Source organism: Columba livia, chromosome 20, assembly GCF_036013475.1.
Source record: "Columba livia isolate bColLiv1 breed racing homer chromosome 20, bColLiv1.pat.W.v2, whole genome shotgun sequence".
Lineage (NCBI taxonomy): Eukaryota > Metazoa > Chordata > Aves > Columbiformes > Columbidae > Columba > Columba livia.
The window spans coordinates 3,785,106-3,808,202 of NC_088621.1; the positions used below are offsets into that span (position 1 = coordinate 3,785,106).

At 52.0% G+C, this 23,097-nt stretch overlaps 3 protein-coding genes across 8 annotated transcripts in view; 1 reads left to right on the forward strand and 2 right to left on the reverse strand.

Moving 5' to 3' along the window:
- The window catches only part of SPECC1 (sperm antigen with calponin homology and coiled-coil domains 1), an 80,933-nt gene extending 73,739 nt beyond the window's left edge, over positions 1-7,194 (reverse strand). The window contains exon 1 of the mRNA XM_065036324.1: positions 7,082-7,194. The gene's annotated coding sequence lies outside the window, so the exon portion shown is untranslated. The remainder of the gene's footprint in view (positions 1-7,081) is intronic.
- A 181-nt stretch (positions 7,195-7,375) lies between these two features.
- TIMM22 (translocase of inner mitochondrial membrane 22) lies at positions 7,376-11,071 on the forward strand. The gene is made up of 4 exons (XM_005502041.3): positions 7,376-7,679; positions 8,121-8,317; positions 9,312-9,384; positions 10,462-11,071. The coding sequence occupies exons 1-4, from the start codon at positions 7,454-7,456 to the stop codon at positions 10,536-10,538; spliced, it is 573 nt and encodes a 190-aa protein (XP_005502098.2). The 5' UTR covers positions 7,376-7,453; the 3' UTR covers positions 10,539-11,071.
- A 1,143-nt stretch (positions 11,072-12,214) lies between these two features.
- Positions 12,215-23,097, reverse strand: part of ABR (ABR activator of RhoGEF and GTPase) — a 39,498-nt gene continuing 28,615 nt past the window's right edge. For 5 of the 6 annotated variants that reach the window (XM_065036809.1, XM_065036811.1, XM_065036812.1 and 2 more), the window contains 7 exons: positions 18,191-18,250; positions 17,945-18,054; positions 17,532-17,671; positions 16,917-17,051; positions 16,527-16,632; positions 14,746-14,893; positions 12,215-14,558 (listed from right to left, as the gene is read on the reverse strand). In XM_065036809.1, coding sequence (XP_064892881.1) covers positions 14,469-14,558; positions 14,746-14,893; positions 16,527-16,632; positions 16,917-17,051; positions 17,532-17,671; positions 17,945-18,054; positions 18,191-18,250 — 789 coding nt within the window. In that variant the 3' untranslated portion in view covers positions 12,215-14,468. Of the gene's footprint in view, positions 14,559-14,745; positions 14,894-16,526; positions 16,633-16,916; positions 17,052-17,531; positions 17,672-17,944; positions 18,055-18,190; positions 18,251-22,188; positions 22,596-23,097 lie in introns of those variants that run through there. The other variant, XM_005502040.3, reaches the window with a different exon arrangement.

A 23,097-nucleotide genomic window follows, 5' to 3' on the forward strand; every position in this document is an offset into this window, starting at 1 on the left:
TGCTACAATCTCAATTACAGAGGAGAGAAATTTCATAAACAAGGTTATTATGCGCATAACAACGTCTTTTTAAAGCAAGTCTCTAATTCAGTTACAAGGCTGGAACACTACTGTCTGGAGTTATAAAACCAAAAGTAATTAAAAGGGAAAGTCTGCACCAGACAGTGGGTATAAGTGGAGTCAGGTCATGGCTTTGGGACAGCCTTTACTACGCACTTTCTTCCTTTTTGTACATAACTGATACAAACTTTTTATTTTCTCAGTTCCACTACAGATGTCAGGAAGTTGAAGCAGCTAGTGGACGTTTGCAGAATGAATCATGGGGCACCACTTTTCATTTTGACAAAAACAATCGCCGTTCAGTTAACAAGATGATGCTGATCAAATGGGTGGATATAAAGAGCGAACTCCTGCAACTGCTGCCAGAAAGGCTCTGTCAGTGCAACAAAGCCATGTGTCCTGACTTGGAGAACCCAGATTTTTCTCCCTGTTCTTAAAATATTATTATACAGTTTCATGTTCCACTTATACCTGAGAAGCTCAGCTTGTGGCATGGCCACTAGCTTTGACCTGCAACTAGAGATAAAATTTGTTGCTGGAAGAGACGAGAATCGTGAAGTTTGGAAAAAAGGCAGATACGTTTTATGGAACACAGAGTGCTATAAGAAACAAGAAAAACAGCTTCCTCTGGTGCCTATTGCCAAAATCCAGAAGACCAGACAACAACTTGAAAATTTCCAAGGGAACAGCCACTAAGTAAGTCAAAAATAGAATTAGGAAAGTGCCTGTTTCAAAAGTAAGAGTCTGTAAGAAGCGCCAACATTTTTCAGCATTTCTGTCATTTCCGACTAGACCACTGAAGAGTTAACAGATATCTACCAAAGAAAAAAAGCCAACCCACAGAAAAAGGCAAAATGAGGAAGGAAATCCATGTGGTGAAGGAATATTCTTTGTATTTCATATATTTAAAATAAAAGTCTCTGATCACTTTTGCACACACTTTATTTTTCTTTATTTTTCTCTGCACTTTTCTTAGGCATCAGAGACATACATTGCAACAAACCAATGACAGCTTTACTGCAGTCACCTTTCTATTCCAAATGCAGATAAATTTAAATTTGTAAAACAGGCAATACTCAGTGGTCTTCCCTGAAAGAGGAAGACAGGATTTTCAGTGTTCTTTTTTACTTAACTGATTTTTTTAAATTTTAATCACTAAATGAAAGACTTCAGGAAAAGGGAATATCTCCATTCTTTATTATTCCTCACAGTTTTCTGCTATACAGCTTACATTGTGGTATTCATTAACAATTCATAGCGAATTACCATATTCAGGTAGCACAGCAAGTTTTTACTCCCTACACAGGCAAAATACTGCACAACCCTACTTGCTCCCTTTGCTTATTGTCTGAGAGAGATCACATGCTGGAAAACCTTGCATTTTAACACCTAACGGGAAAGGAATTACAACAGGTATCCATTAGAAACACTAAGGAGCCTTGAACAAAACCCATTTCATTAATTTTTTGCTGATCACTGACAACAGAGAGCTGTGCATAAAAATTAAGGACTGGAGAAGATGTGTGCTGGAGGCTGCCTTAGAATTAAAAAACCCCAACGGGATGGTGGAGGAATACCCCACTGCTTTGAACTTTTTGGGGCGTTTCAGGGTGATGCAAATAAAAGACCTGAGTTGTCAGCTTTATTTCAGAGGGATTTGCACTGAAACTGCTGACAGCCCCCAAATGGAAGCAGAACCGCAGGGTTTGCCTAGATGAAGAGAGTGCATCACAGGGAGCCCAGCAGCAACAAAAACTAGGACAAATTAACAGAAAAGCGATGAAGCATGAGGAGTTTAAGTCCCAGGAGACGAATGAGCCCTCTAATGTAGATCAGGTTGTCAAAAAATAAAACTATTGGTAAGGTTTGATTCCCCATATAGCAATATCTTACAGTCTCCATCTTGTTCTTACTTTGATTCGTTTACAGATTATTTGAACAGAATCAGCTAACCATTTTAGTAGCTTAATGACTCAATTATTTTACAGGTAGGGAAACAAAGGCACCTAAATTACTGATAAAATATCAGAAGCTAGTATGGACCTACAGTGCCCATTGACTTTAGCTCACATAAGTCAGAAGTTTTGCAAAAGACATGCATATTGTTATACCTAAACACTCCAAGTCAGAGCATCAAAGCTTGGCTTTGGTGACATCAAATTAGCAAAAATAGGAGAATCTAAATTAAAGTTCAGCAATTCCTTGCTTCCAGGCAGCTTGTATGAATGAACATGTTTGCTGCTGCTGCTGCTTGAACTTTTAAATCAACTTGGCACACTTGCGAAATTGAACCATGCAGCTGAAATTTGAATCATAGAATCACATGGAAAATGAGGAATACATTATTTTTTCCTCTTTAATATTGTCTGTGATCTCATTCAAACCGTGAAAACAACAGCCTAAGCATTTTGTCCTGTGGTATCTCAGGGAGCTGGAAACCTTCTACCAGCAAGAAACTCTTCCAGCAGTTACCATGGTGACACTGGTAATAGATATTTAAAGGCAGCTCACTCATAATCACATTTATTAGATATCAGGAGGCTTTAGTAAGAGAGACACAAAAAGCTTGAAACCAGGGAACCAACCAGGCTTACTGACAGTATAAGCAGACAAGAAATTTATGGAGAGAGATCTGCTTATACCACCATTTCGCTGGACACAAAGGACTCCTTCTGTTCAAATCTAAAACAGCACTGAAGCTTGCAGAATAAACTATTTTTAGTTAGTGATTTAAAAATTGGTTCTGAAAGCCTCATTTCAATAGTGGTAGCTCTATAAAGCCTTTCAGAGCAGTCATTGCCAGAAGTAGAATAAAAAGCTGTGCTACAGCTCATGCCACATTAGAACCGGGCTGCTGGAAATTCCCTGGCCTTCCGGCGTCACCTGAGGGGGCTCCTTCTAATAGACGAACATGGGTAGCAGCTTTAGATAATGTCACCCTCCGCAATCACCCCAATGGCCTCGCATCAGGAAACCGATGAGCCCCATTCCTGCAACGCAGCCACAAACCCAGCTCGCAAGGGACCTTTTCTCCCCATCTGGAAGGTTGGGTGGCCTAAGTAGTAGTGTCATATTGCTTTTTAAATGTTATTATGCAGTGAGGGAACTAGAATCTGGCTAAAGTTCACTGACTTGAGGAGATATCTTTGGTTATATAAATGTTAAATCACATTTCTTTAGGTTCTAGCCTGTAGGATTCCAGTTACAGAACGTAACAAAGAGAATCTGCAGAATCAGATCTCTAGGTATGAGGCCAATTCACCAAGTTGGCTAAACCTATGTAACAGTCATCAAATTGAGATTTCCTTTCTCTTTTTGCTACATATTTCCATGACAACTTTCCCTCCGTATCAACTTCTTTATATTGGAAAGGTCTCTTGAAAGAGAAATCAGGCTTCTATAGCAACAGCTAAAATCCCTTGGAGATGATGATGTCTGAGAGTTTACACAGATCTTTTTTTAGACCGTGAGTTACAACACAAGTGCATTTCAAATTGCATAGGTGAATACAAAAGCGTGTGTGATATTAGGGAAATTATGAAGAGGGGAAGGAATAACTTGCTGAAGTGGGACAAACACAAAGAAATGACCTTACTTTCAAAAAGGACATGCACTTTGAGATATAAAACGTTCAATATCAAAGACAGGATCAAACAATCATCTTGAAAACCCACATCCTGTGTCTTCTAAGTTACCAAACAGTCACAAGGAACAAGTCTGCTGATCCTAAAAGGAGACATTATTGAAATATCTCTCTGCAGTCTACCTTACATTGACCTAAAGAAAAAAAACAAGTCAGTAAGTCAGGATGCCTTTTCAGTTTTAACTCCCATGTACCTGCCATCTAGCTACCGTATAACCTTTTTTCAGTACTTTAGTTGTTTGCCATCATAGTGCCAGTATTCCGCAACATGGAAAGACTTGCTATCTCAGAAGAAAAAAAAAAAGAACTGCACTCTCAAAAAGAAAAAAATTGTTAAACTCATATAATTCAAGGGAAATACAGAAGTTAAAGCAACTTTCCTTCACCAAATTTAGGTATATTTCACAAAGCATTTCTCCATTGCCCTTTCAAAGTTAAGATCCTAAAATCTTCTAAACAGAAAAAACATACTACATTCACAACCTGGATGAGAAGTAGGAAATCATCAGCCATAACATATAGATGAGAAGACTACAGAATGGAAACGTTAAGTGGTGCTGCCAGAATCAGAGCCCAGCAGGCCCCAGCACGCTGCGTTTTGTAGCCACTGGAAACCTCTTTGGTACATGACAGGCAAGGTTATGACCAACTAACACAACTGCAAAGCAGACATACTTTCATCTGCTTTCAGTGTGAATGAAAGCTTCTCATTTGTTTTTTCATTAAAATATCAATTAATTTATCCCATCTTCCTCTCATCCCTCTAGATCATCACCGTTCTGTTAATAGGAAAAATGGATAGACAAGTGCAAGAGTGAAAAAATTTAATCTAATTAATTTTGACTTCTACCTTTCAGCCGCTTCCTGCCCAGTTAAATAACTTCAAAAAAGACTCTGGAATTGGCAGGTCTACAAAATAAAGTTGAGAGCTATGAAAACTCATTCTTTATTTTTAAACAGCAATGCCAAAACAGACAGCCAAAGCCTATTAAAAACCTGGGAGCCTACAACTAAGAGACATATGCAAAACCAGAATTTCCAACAAAACCCCTATTATTTCCAAGGTTTATCCTGTCTGGAGAATACTGAAGTGTGGAAGAAGGACTGAGTCACTGTAAAGTTCAAGTGAAGCGCAATATTTCATATCCCGATGTGCTGCCCTCTGCTGAAAGAGATGCTGAGCATGTTGGAGCATTGGGTTCCTTGCAGGCTGTAGAAAAACAACCATCTGCACCTAATGCTGCCATCACACAGGAAAGGGGCACAGTCACACGAAACAAAAATATTTCATCCAGGACCAGGCACAGTTAAAAATAACCCAAGCTCTTATACTGGACTTAATAGCTCCAAGATGAAAGTGTGATATCAGACACGGCATGCAGATGATAAGAGCCTGGCAAAGGAAAAGGATCAAATGCATCGGCTACATGTGTCTGCAATAAGGAAGGTTCCTACATTTATAAAAAAGAAACAGCTGAAAGTTTAATTTGAGCAACTAATTTACTAAAGATGTGTTGGACTCTCAGATTCTCTCTTCAAGCCTTAGTTTGTCACCTGATTTTACTCATATGAGAAGTCCATTCAGGCAGATGAGATTATTCAAAGACTCAAGAACATGTAGAATGCAGAACAGCATAAATAGGACAAGGAGAAAAAACTATTTAAACACCTAATGGGGAAAACATAGCACATATATTTTTATATATGAGTATTTACAAATAAATATAATTATTTCACATATTTACAAAATATGTATTTATAACAATATTATATTTCCAAACAAATAGTAACCCAGCATTTTCTCCAAAACCTGGGAACAGAAAGTCAAAACAATATTCCAGCTATACATGTAAACTCTCAGTGCTCAGATTCCAAATCAAACATATCTTTGTTTTTGCCTTTATGCCTTTGAAAAACAGGCTTTGCACCGTGACTTCAAGATCAGCCCAAGTAGGTTATTTTGGATCAAGGAGAAGATTGAAATCTAAAGTTCAGGGCTCCTTAGGGAGATCATCCTGCCAGCAACCTTCTCTGCCTTGAAAAGACAGTGCTATAGTAGATTTTCACAGCAAGCTTTTCAATGGCTTCTGACTTAAAACCCCAACAAATAAATTAAAAGGGAGTTAAAATAAAAGGGTGAGAAGGAAGAGCACTGGGCAGGTGGACCCTACTGGTCCAGCCAGTAGAGGGCAGTGGAATTTAAGAGGAAAGTTATTGAAAACTAACTTAATATAATTAAATATTTGAAGATATTAAACTATCAATTTAAATAATTATTTGAACCTACCTAGCCAGGCCTAAACTAAGACATAAGGAAGACAAAGTGGAAAGGATGAAAAAGAAAAATTACTACTTCGGGATCTCTAAAGAGTTGAGTTGCCGGATATCAGGAAGATTTCATACTTAATGCACTGTTTGAAAATTATTATTAAATCTTTAAAATAATTTTCAATTATTGAAACACACTATATCGAAGCATCCTGTTGAAACCATCACAGCTACTTCTCAGGGGTTAAAAAACCTTTGGGTAACTTCACATTAAAATAGAAAAAAAATCAAAATAGAAGTCAAGAAAGCTATTTTTTTAAGGCATACCCATCTTCACTTGTGCTGAGCTGAACAGAACACCAGTTCCAGCCCACAAGAACAATAAATAAAACAATTAAAGCAAAATGCAGCACAAGCAAAGCACCTGCAAGGCTTTTAATATTCACAGCACCTTGTTTACTGAGGGTAAAAAGCAATGAAACAAGTATCCAAGAGCCAAAGCTCCTATGTGATTTGACACAAGCTAAGTTTGTGTTTAGTGACAGACAGACTTTGATTTTTATCTATGCCCTTTTGAGGTACACTAGTCTTGAAGTAAAACTGCTGCTTTATAGCAGAGGCAACCAGGGTTTCCTCAGAAAGGAGACGGCCTGATACTGTGGCACTATTACCTGGCCTGTGGAGGACACAGAAGCCTGGAGACACCTTTTCCAAGCCCACATCCTGCGGTACCATGAGGCCCTTCAGCTCCCACCTCAGCCGATGCTCGAAGGCTGTTGGGGTGACCCGTGGGCTCCAGCCTACCCACAGCCACCGCAGCAGCGCCTCAGGGGCACCCCAACGCCGAGCGCCCTGTGGGGTGCGGGACCGGTTGTCCCCAGACTTCGGGGCAGCTAAAAGTCAGTTAGGGGGTAAAGCGCGGGGGGAGACGACGCCGACGCCGCGACACCTCAGGGCTTCCCGCCCACTCCCCCACCTCAGCCTAGGCTGAGAGACTCGGTCCCGCACTGCGGCACTACAGCCCTCCCCCCACAGCTCAGGGCTGCCCCGGGCGAGGGCCGCCGAACCTGCCCCATCCCCAACGGCAACCGGAGCCCGAGCAGCTCTCACCTGCCGCCGCCGCCGCTCTCGAGGATGCTCCGACAGCCGGAGCCTTCGCCTCACCTGCAGCGCTCCCGGCGGCCGCCAGGGGGCTGGCGCGCGGCACGCCGGGTAATGTAGTCCTCTCAGCCCCGGGGGACAGCCAATCCCGTGAGACGCAGCGCGCTCCACCCGCTGCCCCGCCCACGCATGTCGTCACGCCGCGGAGCCTGCCGGGAGTTGTAGTTCTCCATGAGAGGCGCCGCCGCGGGGCACGCTGGGACTACCAGTCGGCGGAACTACCGCACCCGTGATCCCCCGCGCGCCGCCGCGGCTGCCGGGAGCCGCGTTACCGGCGCCTGGAGCGGGCCGGGACGCGGGGCCGAGTGTCCGGGGCCGGTCATGGCGGCAGCGCCGCCACCCTCCGCTCCGGGCGGCCCGGAGTCTCCCCCGCCGCTGCAGTACAGCATGTTGCTGCAGCACCTGGTGGGCGAGCAGCGGCGGCCCCGCGCCTGGGACCCCGCGGCCCTCGGCGGCATCCCCAGCCCGCCCAAGAGCGAGGAGCAGAAGATGGTAGAGCGGGCCATGGAGAGCTGCGCCTTCAAGGCGGCGCTGGCCTGTGTGGGAGGTGCGGAGGGGGTGGCTGAGGGAGCCGGGGGAGGCTGGAGGGACGGGGTGCTGAGGTGGCGTGGCGGTGATCGTGGCGGTTTGGGGGCAGTTTGGACCCCATTGCATCGGGAAAGGGGCAGGTGGGGAGAAGCTGCAGCACAGGGGGCCCCGCGTTTAATTTTCCTCCCTCTAAGTCTCCTCCAGGGTCTGTCACAGGCCCCATGGACAGATCTCTACTTGTTTGCCTGCCTTGCAAAGACAGGTGCTCACAGCCTTCCCTCAGCACCGGCTGGCAGCAGCCGTGGCTGTAGTGTGAAGAAAAAGGCCATTTGTGCTCTCACATTGCTGCTTTCACACCGCAGTGTTGACAGGTAGTGGGAGCAAAGATGCTCCAGTGCCTGCGTGGAACGTGCAGCTCGAATCCAGCCAGGGTTCATTTAAAACTATCTGTGTTTTGCAGGGTTTGTTCTGGGAGGCGCATTCGGTGTCTTCACTGCCGGCATTGACACCAACGTTGGGTTTGATCCCAAGGATCCGTATCGCACACCAACTGCAAAAGAGGTCCTCAAAGATATGGGGCAGCGAGGCATATCCTACGCAAAGAACTTTGCCATTGTGGGTGCCATGTTCTCCTGCACCGAATGCGTGGTAGAATCTGTGAGTAATAACTTTTTAAGCATTATGTTTTCTTGTATGCTTAATAGTCTCTTTTACTAGATCCAAATAAGTACACGTAATTCCTTTGTAATGGGGCAGAGTAGGCTAGTTTGGTTTACTTCTTGGCTATAAAAGCTTTTCAGCTTTGAGACCTGTGTTCAGAACCACTGTTTTCTGACAATATGAGCAGAAGAGCATGCAAATTCAAGCCCTGAATATATTGGCAAGTATAAGCCTTACTTTTTGAAACTCTAGTTACGAGTACACATTGTTACTTTAAAACATCAAACTATGAGTAGCAACACGGTGATTTGAGCCTCTACAAATTCTGTATGCACAAAGGGATCCTTTGCTGGAAGTTCTTAAGTTAACAGGCCTATTTTCATCTTGTCCCTACAGCAAAAAATTACCTGTGCTGCTTAGTGGTAAATCTATTGCCCATTTTCTTAAATAGGAAAATTAGCTTGTTATGAATTTTGGGTACTGCTTTTTAATTGAAAGACAACTATTTCTTAAGTCATCTAGAACAAAACTGTGTCTAGTTGCACAATGCAGCAGAACGAATGGATCTCTGCACTGGTGCAAAAGTAGCGTGCTCTGGCTGTGGAAACAGTGCGTGTTTGTCAGCAGAGTGCTGCGGCACTCGTGTGTGCTGAGAGCCAGGCTGCGTGGCCGAGGCTCGGTGGCGCACTCATGTGCTTGTGGGCTGGTACCAGTGCAGGGTGTTCTGGATGCTTTATCAGCTCACCTGAGAGTCTTTGCTGTAGCACTGCATTGCACCACATGGATTTGTCTTTCCCAGTGACCCGTTCATTCCTCTCCTGGCCCTGCAAAGTCTCATGTTTGAAAGTGCAGGAGGCCATCTGCTGAGGATAGAGGGGAAAAACACCCTCAGCTGAGAAGGGGCTGAAAGGTCATGTAATCCCTCTTGGTATTAGCATTAGTGAGCATTTGTTCTGTATTTACTTGTTGACTGTGATTTTTGATTCCACAGTATCGTGGAAAGTCAGACTGGAAGAACAGTGTTATTAGCGGCTGCATCACAGGAGGAGCTATTGGCTTCAGAGGTTGGTGGTGCTTGCTGTGAACTATTTCTATGATAAGACTCTAATTTGGTTATGCAGTATGCGGTGTGTTTAGCTGAACACACACGACGTCTCTTTGCATGGGGTTATGGTGATGTTAATATGAGAGTGTACTCTAAATGGGCAGAACTGCTCTGTCATTTTCCTGTCAGCTTGCAAGGTGTGTAGGTAGGGAAGGCTTGGTCATACAGGACAGTGAGATTGGAGGAAAATCAACAGAATTGACTTGAAAGAAAAATCAGGAAATGGTGTCAGCTATCCACAGTCTTCTGTGGTGTCGTGGGGAGGAAGCCAAAAATAATACATACTGAGCAACTCTCTGAAGCTGCAGCTCGTGTTAACAGAGCTCTACTTATATATACTATTTCACTGGCAGTAACTGTTAATTTGCATAGTGTGTAAAATGCTTATCAATTCAAACAGACAATTCTATTTAGCTGTAAAAGACCAGGAGCAGTGGGATTTTAGTCCAGCAGGCACTAGTGGGGACTTTGGGAAGGCTTGAGTGCTAACAATATCTGGAGAAAACCCCAAGTATGAAGAGAGCTGCTCTGCTCATCAGAAATATCAAACTTTGCTCACCTCTCCTTAAGAAAAAAAAACCTGCCCACAGAGCATAAAAGAAAAGAAAGTGCTCTTGAAAGCGCTTCTAATTGAGCTCGTTAGTTGTGTCTGTCCTGGACCTAATCCTCTTAGCGCTTTCAAAGCTGCAGCTCCTCTTCCTGTCCATCCCAACAGCAAAGCCACTTGCGGCGCTCGGATCAGGGCGCACTGAAATCAGCAATGGCCACTGGCATTTTGTCTTCTAGCCCCTGGGGAGACATTTACCACCACATTTACCCAGACAGTGTGCTGTGCTCATCCAATGTGGTAGTTTTAAGTCCCGTGCGTGCCAGATTCTCCCCCTCACCTTGGGTAGTGTGAGCGTGACCCTGGTAGATAAGCGCCAGGTTCCTGGGGGCGTAAGCTCTTCAGGCCAGTACAGCGTAAGTTAGTTACTGGAAAGAAAAATATCCTTCCTATTTTGTCTCATTCTTTCCCACCCTTTTTGCATTGCAGCTGGTTTGAAGGCAGGGGTTATCGGCTGTGGTGGATTTGCTGCTTTCTCCGCCGCAATTGATTACTATCTACGGTAACAGTGCCCTTGGGAGCAAGTTTCCCTTTTGTTCCAGCGCTGCTGCTAAGAGCCTGCATCATGGCAGAAGAACCATCAGGCTTACCTTTCCACTGCCTTTGGAGTCCTGATCAGTGCAAGCTGGATGGCGTTGGCCGCTTTTCCTGAATGACTAACAATAATCTGGCTCGGAGCCCTGGCGTGCTGCTTCAGGCAGACTTGCGGGAGTACGCGAGGACGGAGCCAGGCGCAGCGAGCAGTATCTCCAGGACGAATCAGCTGACTGCCAGTTTCCAGGAAACATGCCTGGACTCTGAGCTTTTTTTGATCCTTTGGGTCTGATTTTGATTAAGTCTGTTGCTAGCATCAAAAGAGGCAGGAGGACAATCTTCAAAAAGAAATGCAGTGATTTCGGTTACCGCGTATTTGAACATGCTGCAAGTGTTTAACACTTATCAGTTTGCAGCTTGCTACTCTGTTGGGGAGAGGTAAGATCCTGTGGAGAAATAAGTTTGTTCCAGGCTTTTCTTAAAATACCAGCTGAAGACAAACCACCATCTGCACAACTTGTCTTATTTCAAGTACAGAGATGAGCGCCAGATTTCTTTACCATGTCTTAAAGGGAAAAGCAGTAAGGAATCCTTAGCCTTAGAACTGTGTGGTTACTGGCAGATCAACAAAACAGTTTAAGGGGAAAAAAAGAAGTATAATTCCCTCTAGCCACTTGGCTAGCCTGATTTAACCTCGCTGTGGGAGTACAAGTAATCTTGCTACTGCTTTAGCTGCCATGGGCTCACACCATTCATTCCAGTAGCTTGATGGTGAGACTAGAAAGCAGAGTTGTGAAAATAAACCCCTGTTATATAACTGGGCATTCACTTAGCATATGACCTGTTTCCCATCACATCCCTGTACCACCTCTGAGTGCCCCAGTGTTATACTAGGGAAAGTGAAGTGTTATTCCTGCAGAACATTGGTACTGAAGTCAAAACATCTGTACATATTAGCTCAAGGGGCTGCTCCCTTTTTGATTTGCATTTGTATTAACCCTCTTGCTTTTCTAACTATATTCTCGGATGGTAATTTAGATTTTAACCTTTATTAATCCACTTCACAAGGACAAAAACCCTCATGTTTTTGAGGTAGGGGGGTTTCAGGTTCGGTGCACACACCTAATGGGATTTCTCCCACCAACTTCACTTTGCATCCACAGTTTGGCATCCCAGAACAGTGACAGCACTTGCTTACCTGGGAGCACAGTACGAGCAGGGTGGTTTGGCTGACGCGGTGGTCAGTTGGGAGGCACATTGTCTCCCATTCCCACATGGAAAGAAGTGGGGAGACAGCACCATGTGATCTATCAGATGAGGTTTCCAGATCGCCTGATGTCCCTTGTTGTGCCTGTTCAGTATCCTCAGGCCAGAGGCTGTGCAAGTCAGCTGAATGTTAAGCTTGAGTAATTCTGGGCTGACCGAATAGGCTGGCTCCAGACAGTCCAGGTTTTTTTGCCTTCAGAATGTACTGAAATGCAAGGATATAGCCCAAACCATAAGATGTCTCTTAAAAGATTGCCTGGCGCAGTGCCTGTGCTTACACCACTGGCTTGAACTGCAACAAGCATGAATTCCTTGACAGAAAGAGAAGCAGCTGTGATGCCAAGGTGATCGGTTAGTGCAAACAGCAAGACCACAGGGCTCCTTTTGTGCAAATGTTGGGGCTTTGCATTTTTATTAACTTTTTTTTTCTCTCCTCACATGGTTTACAGCCATTTAAAGTTTATAATCTACAGAAATTGAAACAGAACACAAACAAAAATATATCCTTAACAACTTCTGAAAGTCAAATATTAATTAACAGTTCTATTCTACCTGTAGCTGCAATTGTCCACCCCCCTCTTTTCCTTCCTGTAGGGACAAGCACAAGCCACAGCCTGTTGTACTGGGGCTATGTGGACCGGGCCTCCAGCCACTGTCGCACGGGGGGGAAATTTGGCTGTACAGAGTCTCCATCTGGAATGACAGTATCATGGACAGAGACTTGGACACATGTAACAAATCAGACACACACACAGGGATCCGTTGTGCAGTCAGATCTAAGACTCGGCCTCCTCGCTGGGTCCAGGGCCAAGACAGACGCCTGGTTATTTTCTGCAATGCTGTTTCCCTTCTGTTTAGCTGGTAGTCAAGAGGAGCAGGGTCTGGAGTGTGAGCCCTTTGGAGGGGGACTGAAAGACCTCTCCTCCTTTAGTTGCTTTGCTGGTGCGGGGCCGGCAGGTCCTGCCTTCCCCAGGGAGGAATCTGCATCCGTGGCAGGTGGCCGGGCTCTACCTGGAACAGTCTGTTAGTTGGGAGGGTCAAGGCAATGCCGCTGTTAGCGAGGATACGCTTGGTCACTTCTCATCCATCTCCATTTGGCACAGGAGAGCACTGGGCCAACGCAATCAAGGAGGGAGCTTTTCCCACCAGAACATGGACTCAGCTCACAGAGCGAAAGGTTTTGTGTCCCAGCAGGTACCAGCACCTACCTGTGAGCGTGGGAGGGCGGGGGACATACTGGGAGCCAGGCATTCGGGTGGCCGGAGCGCAGCCTGGCAGTGGCACATGCAGCTGTCCTGCCTCTGGACATGGCGTGACAGCTCCAGCATCAGCCTGGGGGTCAAGAACTGGAGCCACAAACTAAAATGGACCTGAGCTGGCTGGGCACGGCTAACCCAGCAGCAACTGCTTTGTGAGAAGGAGTGAACTGAGCACTTCTGCCTTCAGCATGAAGGCTTTCCCCCTCCCGTTGCTCTGTGCTGGTTTCCGAGCTGGGTGACTGTCCAGCTGCTACACAGAGCCCTTGCCTCTGGGCGCCAGGCTGGCACTGAGGCAGGGCCACGTGCTGCCATCTGCCCTGTGCCCGGAGAAGCGGGAAAGGCCAAGGAGGGAAACAAATCCTCGTTCTTGTGGCCGCAGCAGAAGCGCTGGTGCACCAGCAGGCTCTGCCATGGGGCGCAGCCAGCGCTGGCAACCCTTGCCTTGCTATGGCAGAGATCTGGGCATATGGAAACAGCATGGACCGTGTTCCCTGCCCTGCCAGGGCTGCTTGGGGAAACTGTGGGACCCGCGTGCCCCAACGATACCCTGTTGGTGCCAGAGCACAGCCCGTGGCGGAGGAGCAGACCTGCCCGGCTTGCCGTCCCTCAAACCTGCCGTGGATCGAGACCAGCACAGCACCTCTCGCTCCAGCCTTGTGGGATGGGTTACCCCAAAACGCTACTCGGAGGTGAGGGAAGTAACCGTCACGCTACACACAGACAGGCAAAGCACAGGATAAGGGCTGTAGAGAGGACTGGCCTGAAAGCACCCTGAAGAGACGTGTCGAGGAGGAAGCAGCACCTGCTCCTCTGCTCTCATCACAGGTTTGCTTGGGCCGCAGGAGGATCCAGGCACGGGGTCCAACGTTTGCGCAGGCAGCAAGCCAAAGCAGAGCTGGTCGTCACCGTCACCAGGGTGGGAAGCCCGTGAGCTCCCAGCCTCTGAAGCAAGCCGGTGCTGCACATGCAGGCGTGGGGCAGGGGAGCTGGGCAGCGAAACAGGCACTCGTGGGATGCTGCAGGCTTCGAGCTGGGCGAGATGAGGGGTGTCTGGCAGGAGTGAGCGGGCAGAAAGGAGTCCAGGAGAAAACTAGCCAAGGGGGAAGCCTGTGTCCACAGCCCTTGTCAGTCACTACCTCTTCCGTTGAACAAATATACATAAAAACAATTCTTGAACACAAGAAGGGACATAAGACACGACTACTTTACAGAGGCACGGCGCCTGGGGTGGGACTGGGCCACTGGTACACGATTGTACAGGAGCTGCAGGCGGCACCATCCTGGGTCCCGGCCGGTCTCCCTGGGGGGCTGCAATCCAGTCCGTGTCCCCCAGCAGGGAGCTGGGAGTGTGTGCAGCTGGTGCCTTCTCCCTGCAGGCTACACGTCCGTGGAGAAGTAAAGTGTGTTGCGTTTCAGCTCAGTGAAGGAGATGGGAGGATGCTGCAGGTAGTAGAGAAGGACCTGGACCTGTAGCAAGCAAATGGGGGGTGTTAGGCCAGAAAAGGGCAGAGCTGCCACCTCCCAGCTTGGACCTGTGCAGTCACATCCAGCAAAGAGTGACAAATCTACCCAGAGAGGCAGGTGAACATCTCTGCTCCCGACTCCAAGGGTGTTGGTGCAGGCTGCAGCCCCATGCTGCCCGCACAGCTCTTACCTGGGCCATCACATCGTGGGACCAGATGTCGGACGCCAGGGTGAGGTGTCCTTTGCTCTCCACCTCTGAGGGTCTCAGCAGAGTCGGCCCAAAGACCGTGGCCAAGTTGTGGAGAGACATTTTGTTGATGGGCTCCTTTTCAGCTACCCTGTGGGATGCAAGGGAAGAAAAAGCATGAGCCCCTAACGCTGTTCTCCCAGTGTGTGGCAGCCATGGAGCAATGTGGGAGGCAAGTGCTGATCTCCCTTCTCCCAGCCCCAGCAGGACAGCTCCAGCTTGCCATTGCCCTTCCCAGCCCCCAGCAAACCCAGGTGCAGGGCAGGGAGCTCTGCCCCCTTCACGGCCTCCGCCGGAGCCGCCGGGCCTGGCTGGGAGCCCCGGGTGTGATGTGGCAGCAACCAAGCCCTTGCTTGCTTGCGTTCAGTGGAGCCTCCACCCTCCCAGAGCCCCGGCAGGGTACGGGGAGCTCCACACCGACTCTCCCCGAGACTCCCTACCCCTCCAACCCTATGGGACCCCCGCCAGCCCGCACCGAGGGAACCAAGGCCACAACATTGCCATGTTAGGAGGCAGCTGTGCTCCCCGGCACAGGCTGCACGGTTGAGCCCTGGCCAGGGGAGCAGATGTGGGAACTGGCTGTGCCCGGTTCTCAGGATGGAAACGGATTTTTCCTTCCCCATCCCCCAGCATCAATCATTTTTTCTGTTTGGTATTAGCCAAACCAGAGAAAAAAAAACCCACAAGTTTATGATGCAAGTAACATGAGCTGTGAGCCCTGGTCCCAAACTCATGGCCAGCTCTGGCCAGGCTCTGTGTCCTGCATGGCTGCCCTGCCCACAGCCCCATGCCCTCCACAGGTTTTAAGGTCGCAGTGAGCCCCAGAACTGCCCGTCCCCAGGCTTGGATGGGTTTCATCTGAGCCAAGATACAGCCCAGCATTGCTGCACTCATTCTGGGACAAATGACACAGGGGTTTACCTGCAGCTTTGGGACATGCCCACAGAGCTGATTTGTCCCTGGGTGTTGGCCACCCACTGATGACAAGTTAAAGGGATTATTACACTGTTTTGCAGGGGTTACTGCTGGAGGGCTGGGAAGGGACACTGCACTCCGCTTTCCCGCTCTGGGGGACATTGCACAGCTCCTAACTGCTTCCCTGTCCTGTGCTGGGGCCAGCTGCTCCCCCGGAGAGCTCGTCCAACCAGCTGCACACCGGCTGCAGCAGCCAAGAGCTGCATCTTGCCAGAGGACGTGTGCTGCCTGCAGAGCGGTCCCGTGTCAACAGCCGTGCACTGCACAGTCCCGCCGGCACGGTGGCCCTGGGGTACTGGGAGCTGCTCTTCAGGATCCCTCCAGCATCCTATGGGACCCATGGAGAGGAGCTGTGGGAAGCCAGCACCAATATCAACCAAAGGGACTCACGTGTGCCTGGTCCCAGCCTGGCCAGGACCCCAGCGGATGTGATGGAGCCTGGAGAGATGGGGCAGGTGGGACACACCTGGGGCTGTTCCTTCTTGGAGGGGCTGGGAAAGGGCCACTCTGGCACCTGCCCAACACAAAGCCACTGGTGTTGGCCCCAGCTGCTGCCCACAGCCCTGCTCTGCACTAGCACAGCACCATGTGCCTCCAGTTCAGGATCAGCCCACAGGCACCACAGGTATCAGACAACAGCTCTAACTCCACTTGTATCCCATCCCCAAGGCAAAGCAACGGGACAGAGCCATTCTGCACCTCCCGCCTGCACCAGGCAGCCCCCCTGGAGCCGCAAGCCAAGCTGTTACCTTTTCAAGTGCTCCAGCAGGAAGAGGAAGGTGATGAGGTTGGGGTCAGGCAGCGAGCGGAGAAGGTGCATCATGCAGTTCTCCTTGGCAGCAGGATCCGAGAGGGCTGGAGACAAGGAGGGAGAGGGCTCAGGACAGGGGCTGGTGACATCTTGTGCAGCAGTGGGACCCACCGTGGCCAGATGCCTCCTGGCAGCCAGCACATGAGTGACTGGTCCTGCACCCTGGGGAGCAGCCCCACAAGCCCCGAGCTGGCATAGAGATGGCAAGAATGGCCAGGACCGAGTGGGCTGAGGTGGGAAGGACCCTCGAGAGTCTCCCATCCCAGGGCAGACAATGCCAAACAGCCACACTTGGGCACCAACCCCTTCCCCATCCCCGAGCCCTTACCAATCCCCTCCATGAAGGCAGGGTAGAGTCTGTCAGTGAGGAGGGGCTCGGGCAGCTCACGGAAGTACAGCTTCAGTGTGCCGGCGATGGCATTGATGTCCATGTCACTCAGCATGACCAGGATGTCCTTGTTATCTGTCCAGAGAGCACCCACATGTGACACCTCCTTCCCCTCTGGGGTCTCAGCTCCCCATATCACCCCAGCCACTGGGGCAGGCTGCTGGCTGGAGGGCAGGGACAGCACCACTACATCCACATCCCCGTTTAGCCAGGCTGGGGCTGGGAAGAGCCGAGCAGTTCCCGCCTGGCTGGGCAATGAGATGCGGAACAATTTGCAAATCCATTTGTAACGTCGTCCTGACTCAGTGTCTCCCAGAAGCCAGCCAGGGGCAGGAGCTGCTCAGAGACACTGAGGCACAAACAAGGCTGGGACCTCTGGATGTTTGCTTTCCCAGCTACACCCTCCTCCTGGGCACACCAGCATGTTTTACACAGACGCAGTGCAATAATGAGACCCTGAGCTTGCAGGGTAGGGGACTTGGGGGTGGTCTCGGTGCCTGTGAACCCTCCCAGGGGAACGTGATGCAAAGGGTGGCCAATGCCCAGGACACTCACTTGCATCGAAGACGGCTTTCAATGCCTGGATGTCAGTGGCAACTCCAGAGATCCTGTAGATGCCAACCTCTTCAATGCCCCTCTTCTCCACCTCCTCGATGCACTGGCGCACGATGTAAGGCACCTTGGAGCGCTCGCGCCTGGCGCAAAAAGTGAAGGCATGAGCAGAGAGTCCTGGGGGACCCCGCCGTGGCCAGCCCAGCCCCACAAACCCTGAGCAGGAAGGGCATGGTGGATGGGAGGGATGGGGCTGGCGAAGGAACGGGCAAGTCCCAGCAAAGAGCAAAAGCTGAGCTCTCCAGGTGTCGGTGGCAGCAAAGGGACATACTGCAAGGATGGCGCAGGTCCCCTGAGTCTCCCAACCCCACACACACAGGGACCAGAGCAGATCAGCCCCCCAGCCCCATACATACTTTGTCACGACGCTGATTTTAACCCCGAAGACACCAGTCTGCTTTTTCGACGGGGTCCTCTTCAGGCTCATGTCTCTGCTTGTGAACTTCATGGAGAATTCCACCTTGATCTGTGGGAGACAAGAGGTGAGCCCCAGCAGCCTGGCCCTGGCCCATCACCTCCACATCACATGAAGCCACAGCACAGCCCTGGGGAAGGGGCTGCCATCAAAGCCAGGGGCTGTGGGTCCCTGCGGCCCCACTTACCCCGTTCATCTCAATCACATCCATGTGCCAGTTCTTCGTTTGCACAGCCTGCGGGTCCAGCTGCAGAGAGAGATGATGTGTGAGCTCCATAGGGACACAGCCCCGTGCCAGCCCCACTGTCCCTAAAGCCCCCATCCCACAGACAGTGTGGGGCATGGGACATGCTCCTTCCTGGCCATGTGCTGCCCACGGCAGGAAGACGGAGAGGGGAAGGTCTGGGGTCCCTCTGGTGATGACCTGAAGCCACGTGGGCTCAGCCTGGTCCCCCCTTGAGCCCCCAAAAGGCAACACTTTAACCCACACCCCAGCAGCAAGAAACTTCCAAGAAATCGGGACTATTTCTGGCAGCACATTGATGAAACAGAACTAGGGCAGCGTTTTCCGTGCAGAAAAACAACATCTCCCCATAGCCAAGGCTATTTATAACCCCTGGGAATGACGGGCTCTGCTATTTCTGGCTTTGGGGCTAGCGAGGGACTCAATGACGCTGCCCCGGCACCGGGCCACCACGGTGAGGTGCTGGCATTCCCAAGGCCCTGGCACATGCCATGGCGAGTGCCAGGTCCCAGGGCTGGGCAGTGGTGGATGCAGTCACCTTTTGGGGCTTTTCGGTCCCCAGCTGGCAGTATCGATCCGGCCCCATCGATCCGTGTAATGCATGGGGTGGGTAGCAGGGCAGAGCCCGGCACTAATGTCCCCTCAGGGAAGGGGACAGGACGCCGGAGCTGGCAGGGGTTGGTGGAGAATCCCGGTGCCGCGTGTGGCAGCTGCCAGGCCAGGCTCACAACAAGAGCACTGGGTCACTCCTCAAGGACGCAGGAGTTTCCTTACAGCTGCTGGTTTAGGAGATGCTCCAGGCGAGCGCAAAGTTGTCCAGAGCTGCTGCTGCTCTGGACACAGAGCTGCCATTCCCCTGCCCCAGCTTCTGGCTGCCCATGAAGCCACCACAAAGGTGACCATGGGGTCCCTCATGTCCCCTCTTGCTTCAAGCCCTCATGTTCCCCCTTCCAGCACTGGATCACCCTGCAGTGCTGCTGTGCACCCACCACGGCCAACACCGACCCAGTGCTGCCTGTCCATGGTGGTTCCACCCCTTTTCCACACACAGCCAGGTCCTGCTATGGCAGCTTCCAACCCCGCGAGCCCTGGGCAGCCTCAGTGAAGCCCTTTGCCCCTGGCTGGGTCGGAGCTGTGAGGCTCCCTGCTCTGCAGCACAGGTTTAATTGCAACCACCACATGCGCCTTCGCCATCCCTGTCCCCCGGGTCCCCCCAGGGCAGCTCACATCTGGAAGGGCTTTAGCAGGGTTCTGAAGAAAGCTTTAATAAAAGCCAGGTTGGCTGCTGCTAGCACCACAGACCTTACCCCGAGCATGCTGCCTTCCCACCACCTCTTGCTGAAAGTTGGGCAGAAACATCCCCATCCAGTTCTCTGCAGCCACCAGCACCACTCTGAATTTGGACTCATTCGGCCGGTGGCACTGGCTTGAGCTCCCATGCAGCTGGGGCAGGTCCCCATGCACCCATGGGACACGGGCTGTGGCCTGGTCCCAGTGCTCCCCCAGCCCGGCCCGCTGGCACCTGTGCAGCACCACCACGCTGCCTGCTTGTGCCTGCAGGAAGCAAAGCCGTGGCCAATGCTTGTCTCCAGGCGCGGGAGGATGGATGGGAGCATCCACCCACAGTGCCAGAGGCAGCTCCTGCCCACGCCGTGCTGGCAAACACCCCATCTCAGCTACCACCACCATCTCCTGCTTCTCCACCAAATGGAGCCACCTCCCTCCAGCACAACGCAGGGATGTTCAGGAACTGCTGGCCTGGGAGCTCCAGGGAACAGCCTCTCTGTGAAGGACAGCACAAGTGACATGCTGCTGTCCCAGATGTCTCCTCTTTGGCAGCTCAGTGCTCAACTGGCTTCAAACACCAGCCTGTACCCAGGGAAATGGCTCAGCCAGGTCACCGGTGCCTCTCTGGGCTGCTCTCTCCTGTGTCTCAGGGGACTCTCGGCAGTGGTGCAGCACCTGTGCTCAGGCCAGCATCTGCCATGGTGCCACGGTCACCCATGGCGAGATGGAAAACCCTCTGCAGGGATGGGCCATCATCCTGCTTTACCAAATTAGCTGAAGGTGCTTGTCTGTAGGATAAGGCCCACGGTGGCAGAGGCAGCAGTGTGGCAGGCGATGAGCATCCTGGCAGCCCTGCAGAGCTTCCCGCATCCTGGGGAGGCTCGGCTGGCAGAGGGATGCCTCAGTCCTGCTGGCGCTTGCCACCCGCAGCTCCTGCCTGCTGCTTGTCTCTTGCATGGGGTGACTCTGGATTTGAGGGGACAAGGCCACATCCTGGGATTTTGTCCCCAAGATACCTCCAGGCCGTGCACCATGGATAAAGCTCCTGTGCAGGCAGCAGCAGCCGAGATAGACTAAGGCAGCACCTGGTTCCCAGGGCTCTCAGGTGAGGAGTTGGGATGACTTTAAACGCTTGTAGCAGCTCTCCAGGGCCCCAAGTGCTGGGATGCTGTGGCAGGGCAGGGGCTGCTGGGCTGGGCATGTCCTTTGTGCCTCACACCCATGAGGTCACCCAAGCACCAGCCTAGGGTAAAGCCATCAGGAGCAAACCAGTGACTCAGCCGGTGAGGCCATCTCTGCCACAGCCCTGGGGAGTGGGATCTCAGGGAGCTGCTACAGCCAAGGTCACTTCCCATCAGCATGACACCCATGGACACCCTCCTGGCCGCCCACAGCTGTCCCGGCAGGCAGGTGCCCCCACCAGACCCCTCCACCATCAGTTCTCTCCTCAGGGAACTGGTGGTTCCCTGTGCCATGGGGGCAGAACAGCCCCCACACCAACAAATGCTGCTGGTGGCAAAGCACGGCCCAAAAAAAAGCAGAGATTCACAGCCTTGTCTGAGAGCGACCCGAGCAGCAGCACACACCCACAACACGCCAGGACCACGCACAGACCTGCCAGGGCCACAACCTGCTCCTGCAGCCCGCCCGGTGTTCCCAGTCAGCAGCAGCCTGGGAAGCCGGTGGCTGCAGTGGGGACACATGGGGCTGGGAAATGAAACCCCCTCATGTTTTGACCCAGCAACAGCCAGCGGCAGCCGCCGGGCAGCCTCCCTGCGCAGACCTCGCCGCCCCTTAATCCCCTCTGCGGGAGCGGCGGCGGCGACACAGAATCGAGGTTAATGCCGCTGCGTCACCGGCAGCCCCGCTGCCGAGCAAACCTTGCTGCTGCCAAACTGAACCGCCGAGTGCCCAGGCAGCTCCTGCCTGTGGCCACAGCCGAGCCCCGAGCCAGCAGCACCCTGCACAGGGGGACCCACCGAGGGAAACCCCCGGAGCCCCCCATGAGATCCTCAGGACTCTGGAACAACCTGCGATGGTGCCGTCTCCCCCACTTCATCACCTCTGTTGCCCACCCCTGCCCTTCGTTCTCCCCCAGAGCACCAGATGATGTGGCTGCAACACGGCTATGAGCTCAGGGAAATCTGGATGGACCCAGGGTGGGGGGCTGCAGACCAAGCAGCACCCCGGTGAGAGGGGGTGCACAGGCACCGCATGCTGGGGTGTCACAGCCCGGCCAGCCTGCAAGCATCGCTGCATCCCGGGCGAGCTGCAGAGCTGGGCAAGGGGGGGTTCCCTCCCCTCCCTCTGCAGGGGACCCCTCAGTGCAAATGGCACAGTCTCCACCAGCCCCCCAGTGCACAGAAGGAGAGGGAAGAAGAGAAACGAGCACCCCACAGGCTGTCAACTGCTTCTAAGAGCTCCCAAGGCACCCAAACAGCCTCCCTGCTCTGTGCACCGACTCCACAGCCCTCTCACCCCAAGCAACACAGTCCCCCCATATCAGAGCCCCCTGCACCCCACAAAGCCACCAGCCAAAAAGCCACATGCACAGCAGAGCCCAGCAGCATGGCGAAGCTGTCCCAAAGGCCACTTGGTGCCTGTCACTGTCCCTCCCCAGGCTGTCTCCCCGCACCGCGCACCCCAAGAGGCACCTTCTGCCGGAGCAGCTTGCTGCGCACCCTGCCCCAGAGACGGGCGCCTGTGTTGGGGGGACGCTTCCCCTCCGACTCCTCCACGCCACGCTCCGACCGCTCGCCCACAGGATCGGGGCTGCCGTCCGGCTGCACCAGCACCTCCGTCATCGCAACGACGAACGCTTCGGCTCCAGGGAGGCGAGACCAGGGTCCGGGGGGGTGGCTGGGGCTGGGTTAGGACAGCACCCGCATCTCATCTGCTCCGGGTGGGAGGTCAGCGGTGGCCAGGGGGTCAGGGGCCGGCGAGGGGAGCCCGGCTGGGCTGGCGGGGAGGCGAGCAGGCAGGGCTCATCTTCAGGGTGTGAGCCAGGCTGGTGAGAGGCAGCTCGACAGCCCCAAAAGCCTCCCTCCCCCTGTGAGGAAGTGACTCAAAGGCAGCCCCCCCTCCCCGGCGGCCCTCACACGTTTAACTCTCGCCCTGCCGCCCGCTGCTGCCGCTTGGGAAGGCTGGAGGGGCTGCCTGGCCTCTTCACTGCTGTTATCCGCTATCCACCGTTATCCGCTTCCCTGCGCCATCAGCGGCCGCGGCCCCCGGAGGCATCGCTGCTGTCGGCTGCAGCAACCCCAGCTCCATGGAGGAGCCAGGCGGGCCCTCCTGGCCTCAGCTACTGGCACAGGGATGGGACTTTCGGGGTCTCGTGTCAGGCCTAGGGACAGGAAGGGACACCACCGTATCCCCTCAGCCTGTCCTGGCCCTTGTCAGCCTCACTGCCAGGGGGTGATGTGGTGGGGCAGGGGGAGGAGATGCAGGCAGTGCCCCAGCCCTGGAAGGGTCCCTGCCTGCCTACCTGCCACTTCTGACAGGCAGGGACATGGCAAGGTGCCAGCTTGGGGGGTACTGCTCCCCCATCCAGCCCGCAGCAGCCC

Bases quoted from the DNA above. Each gene is read 5' to 3' on its own strand.
- TIMM22 (XM_005502041.3), top strand. From the start codon at position 7,454: ATGGCGGCAGCGCCGCCACCCTCCGCTCCGGGCGGCCCGGAGTCTCCC. The intron at 8,318-9,311 runs GTGAGTAATAAC...TTGATTCCACAG, and splicing joins CCGAATGCGTGGTAGAATCT to TATCGTGGAAAGTCAGACTG. The intron at 9,385-10,461 runs GTTGGTGGTGCT...TTTGCATTGCAG, and splicing joins AGGAGCTATTGGCTTCAGAG to CTGGTTTGAAGGCAGGGGTT.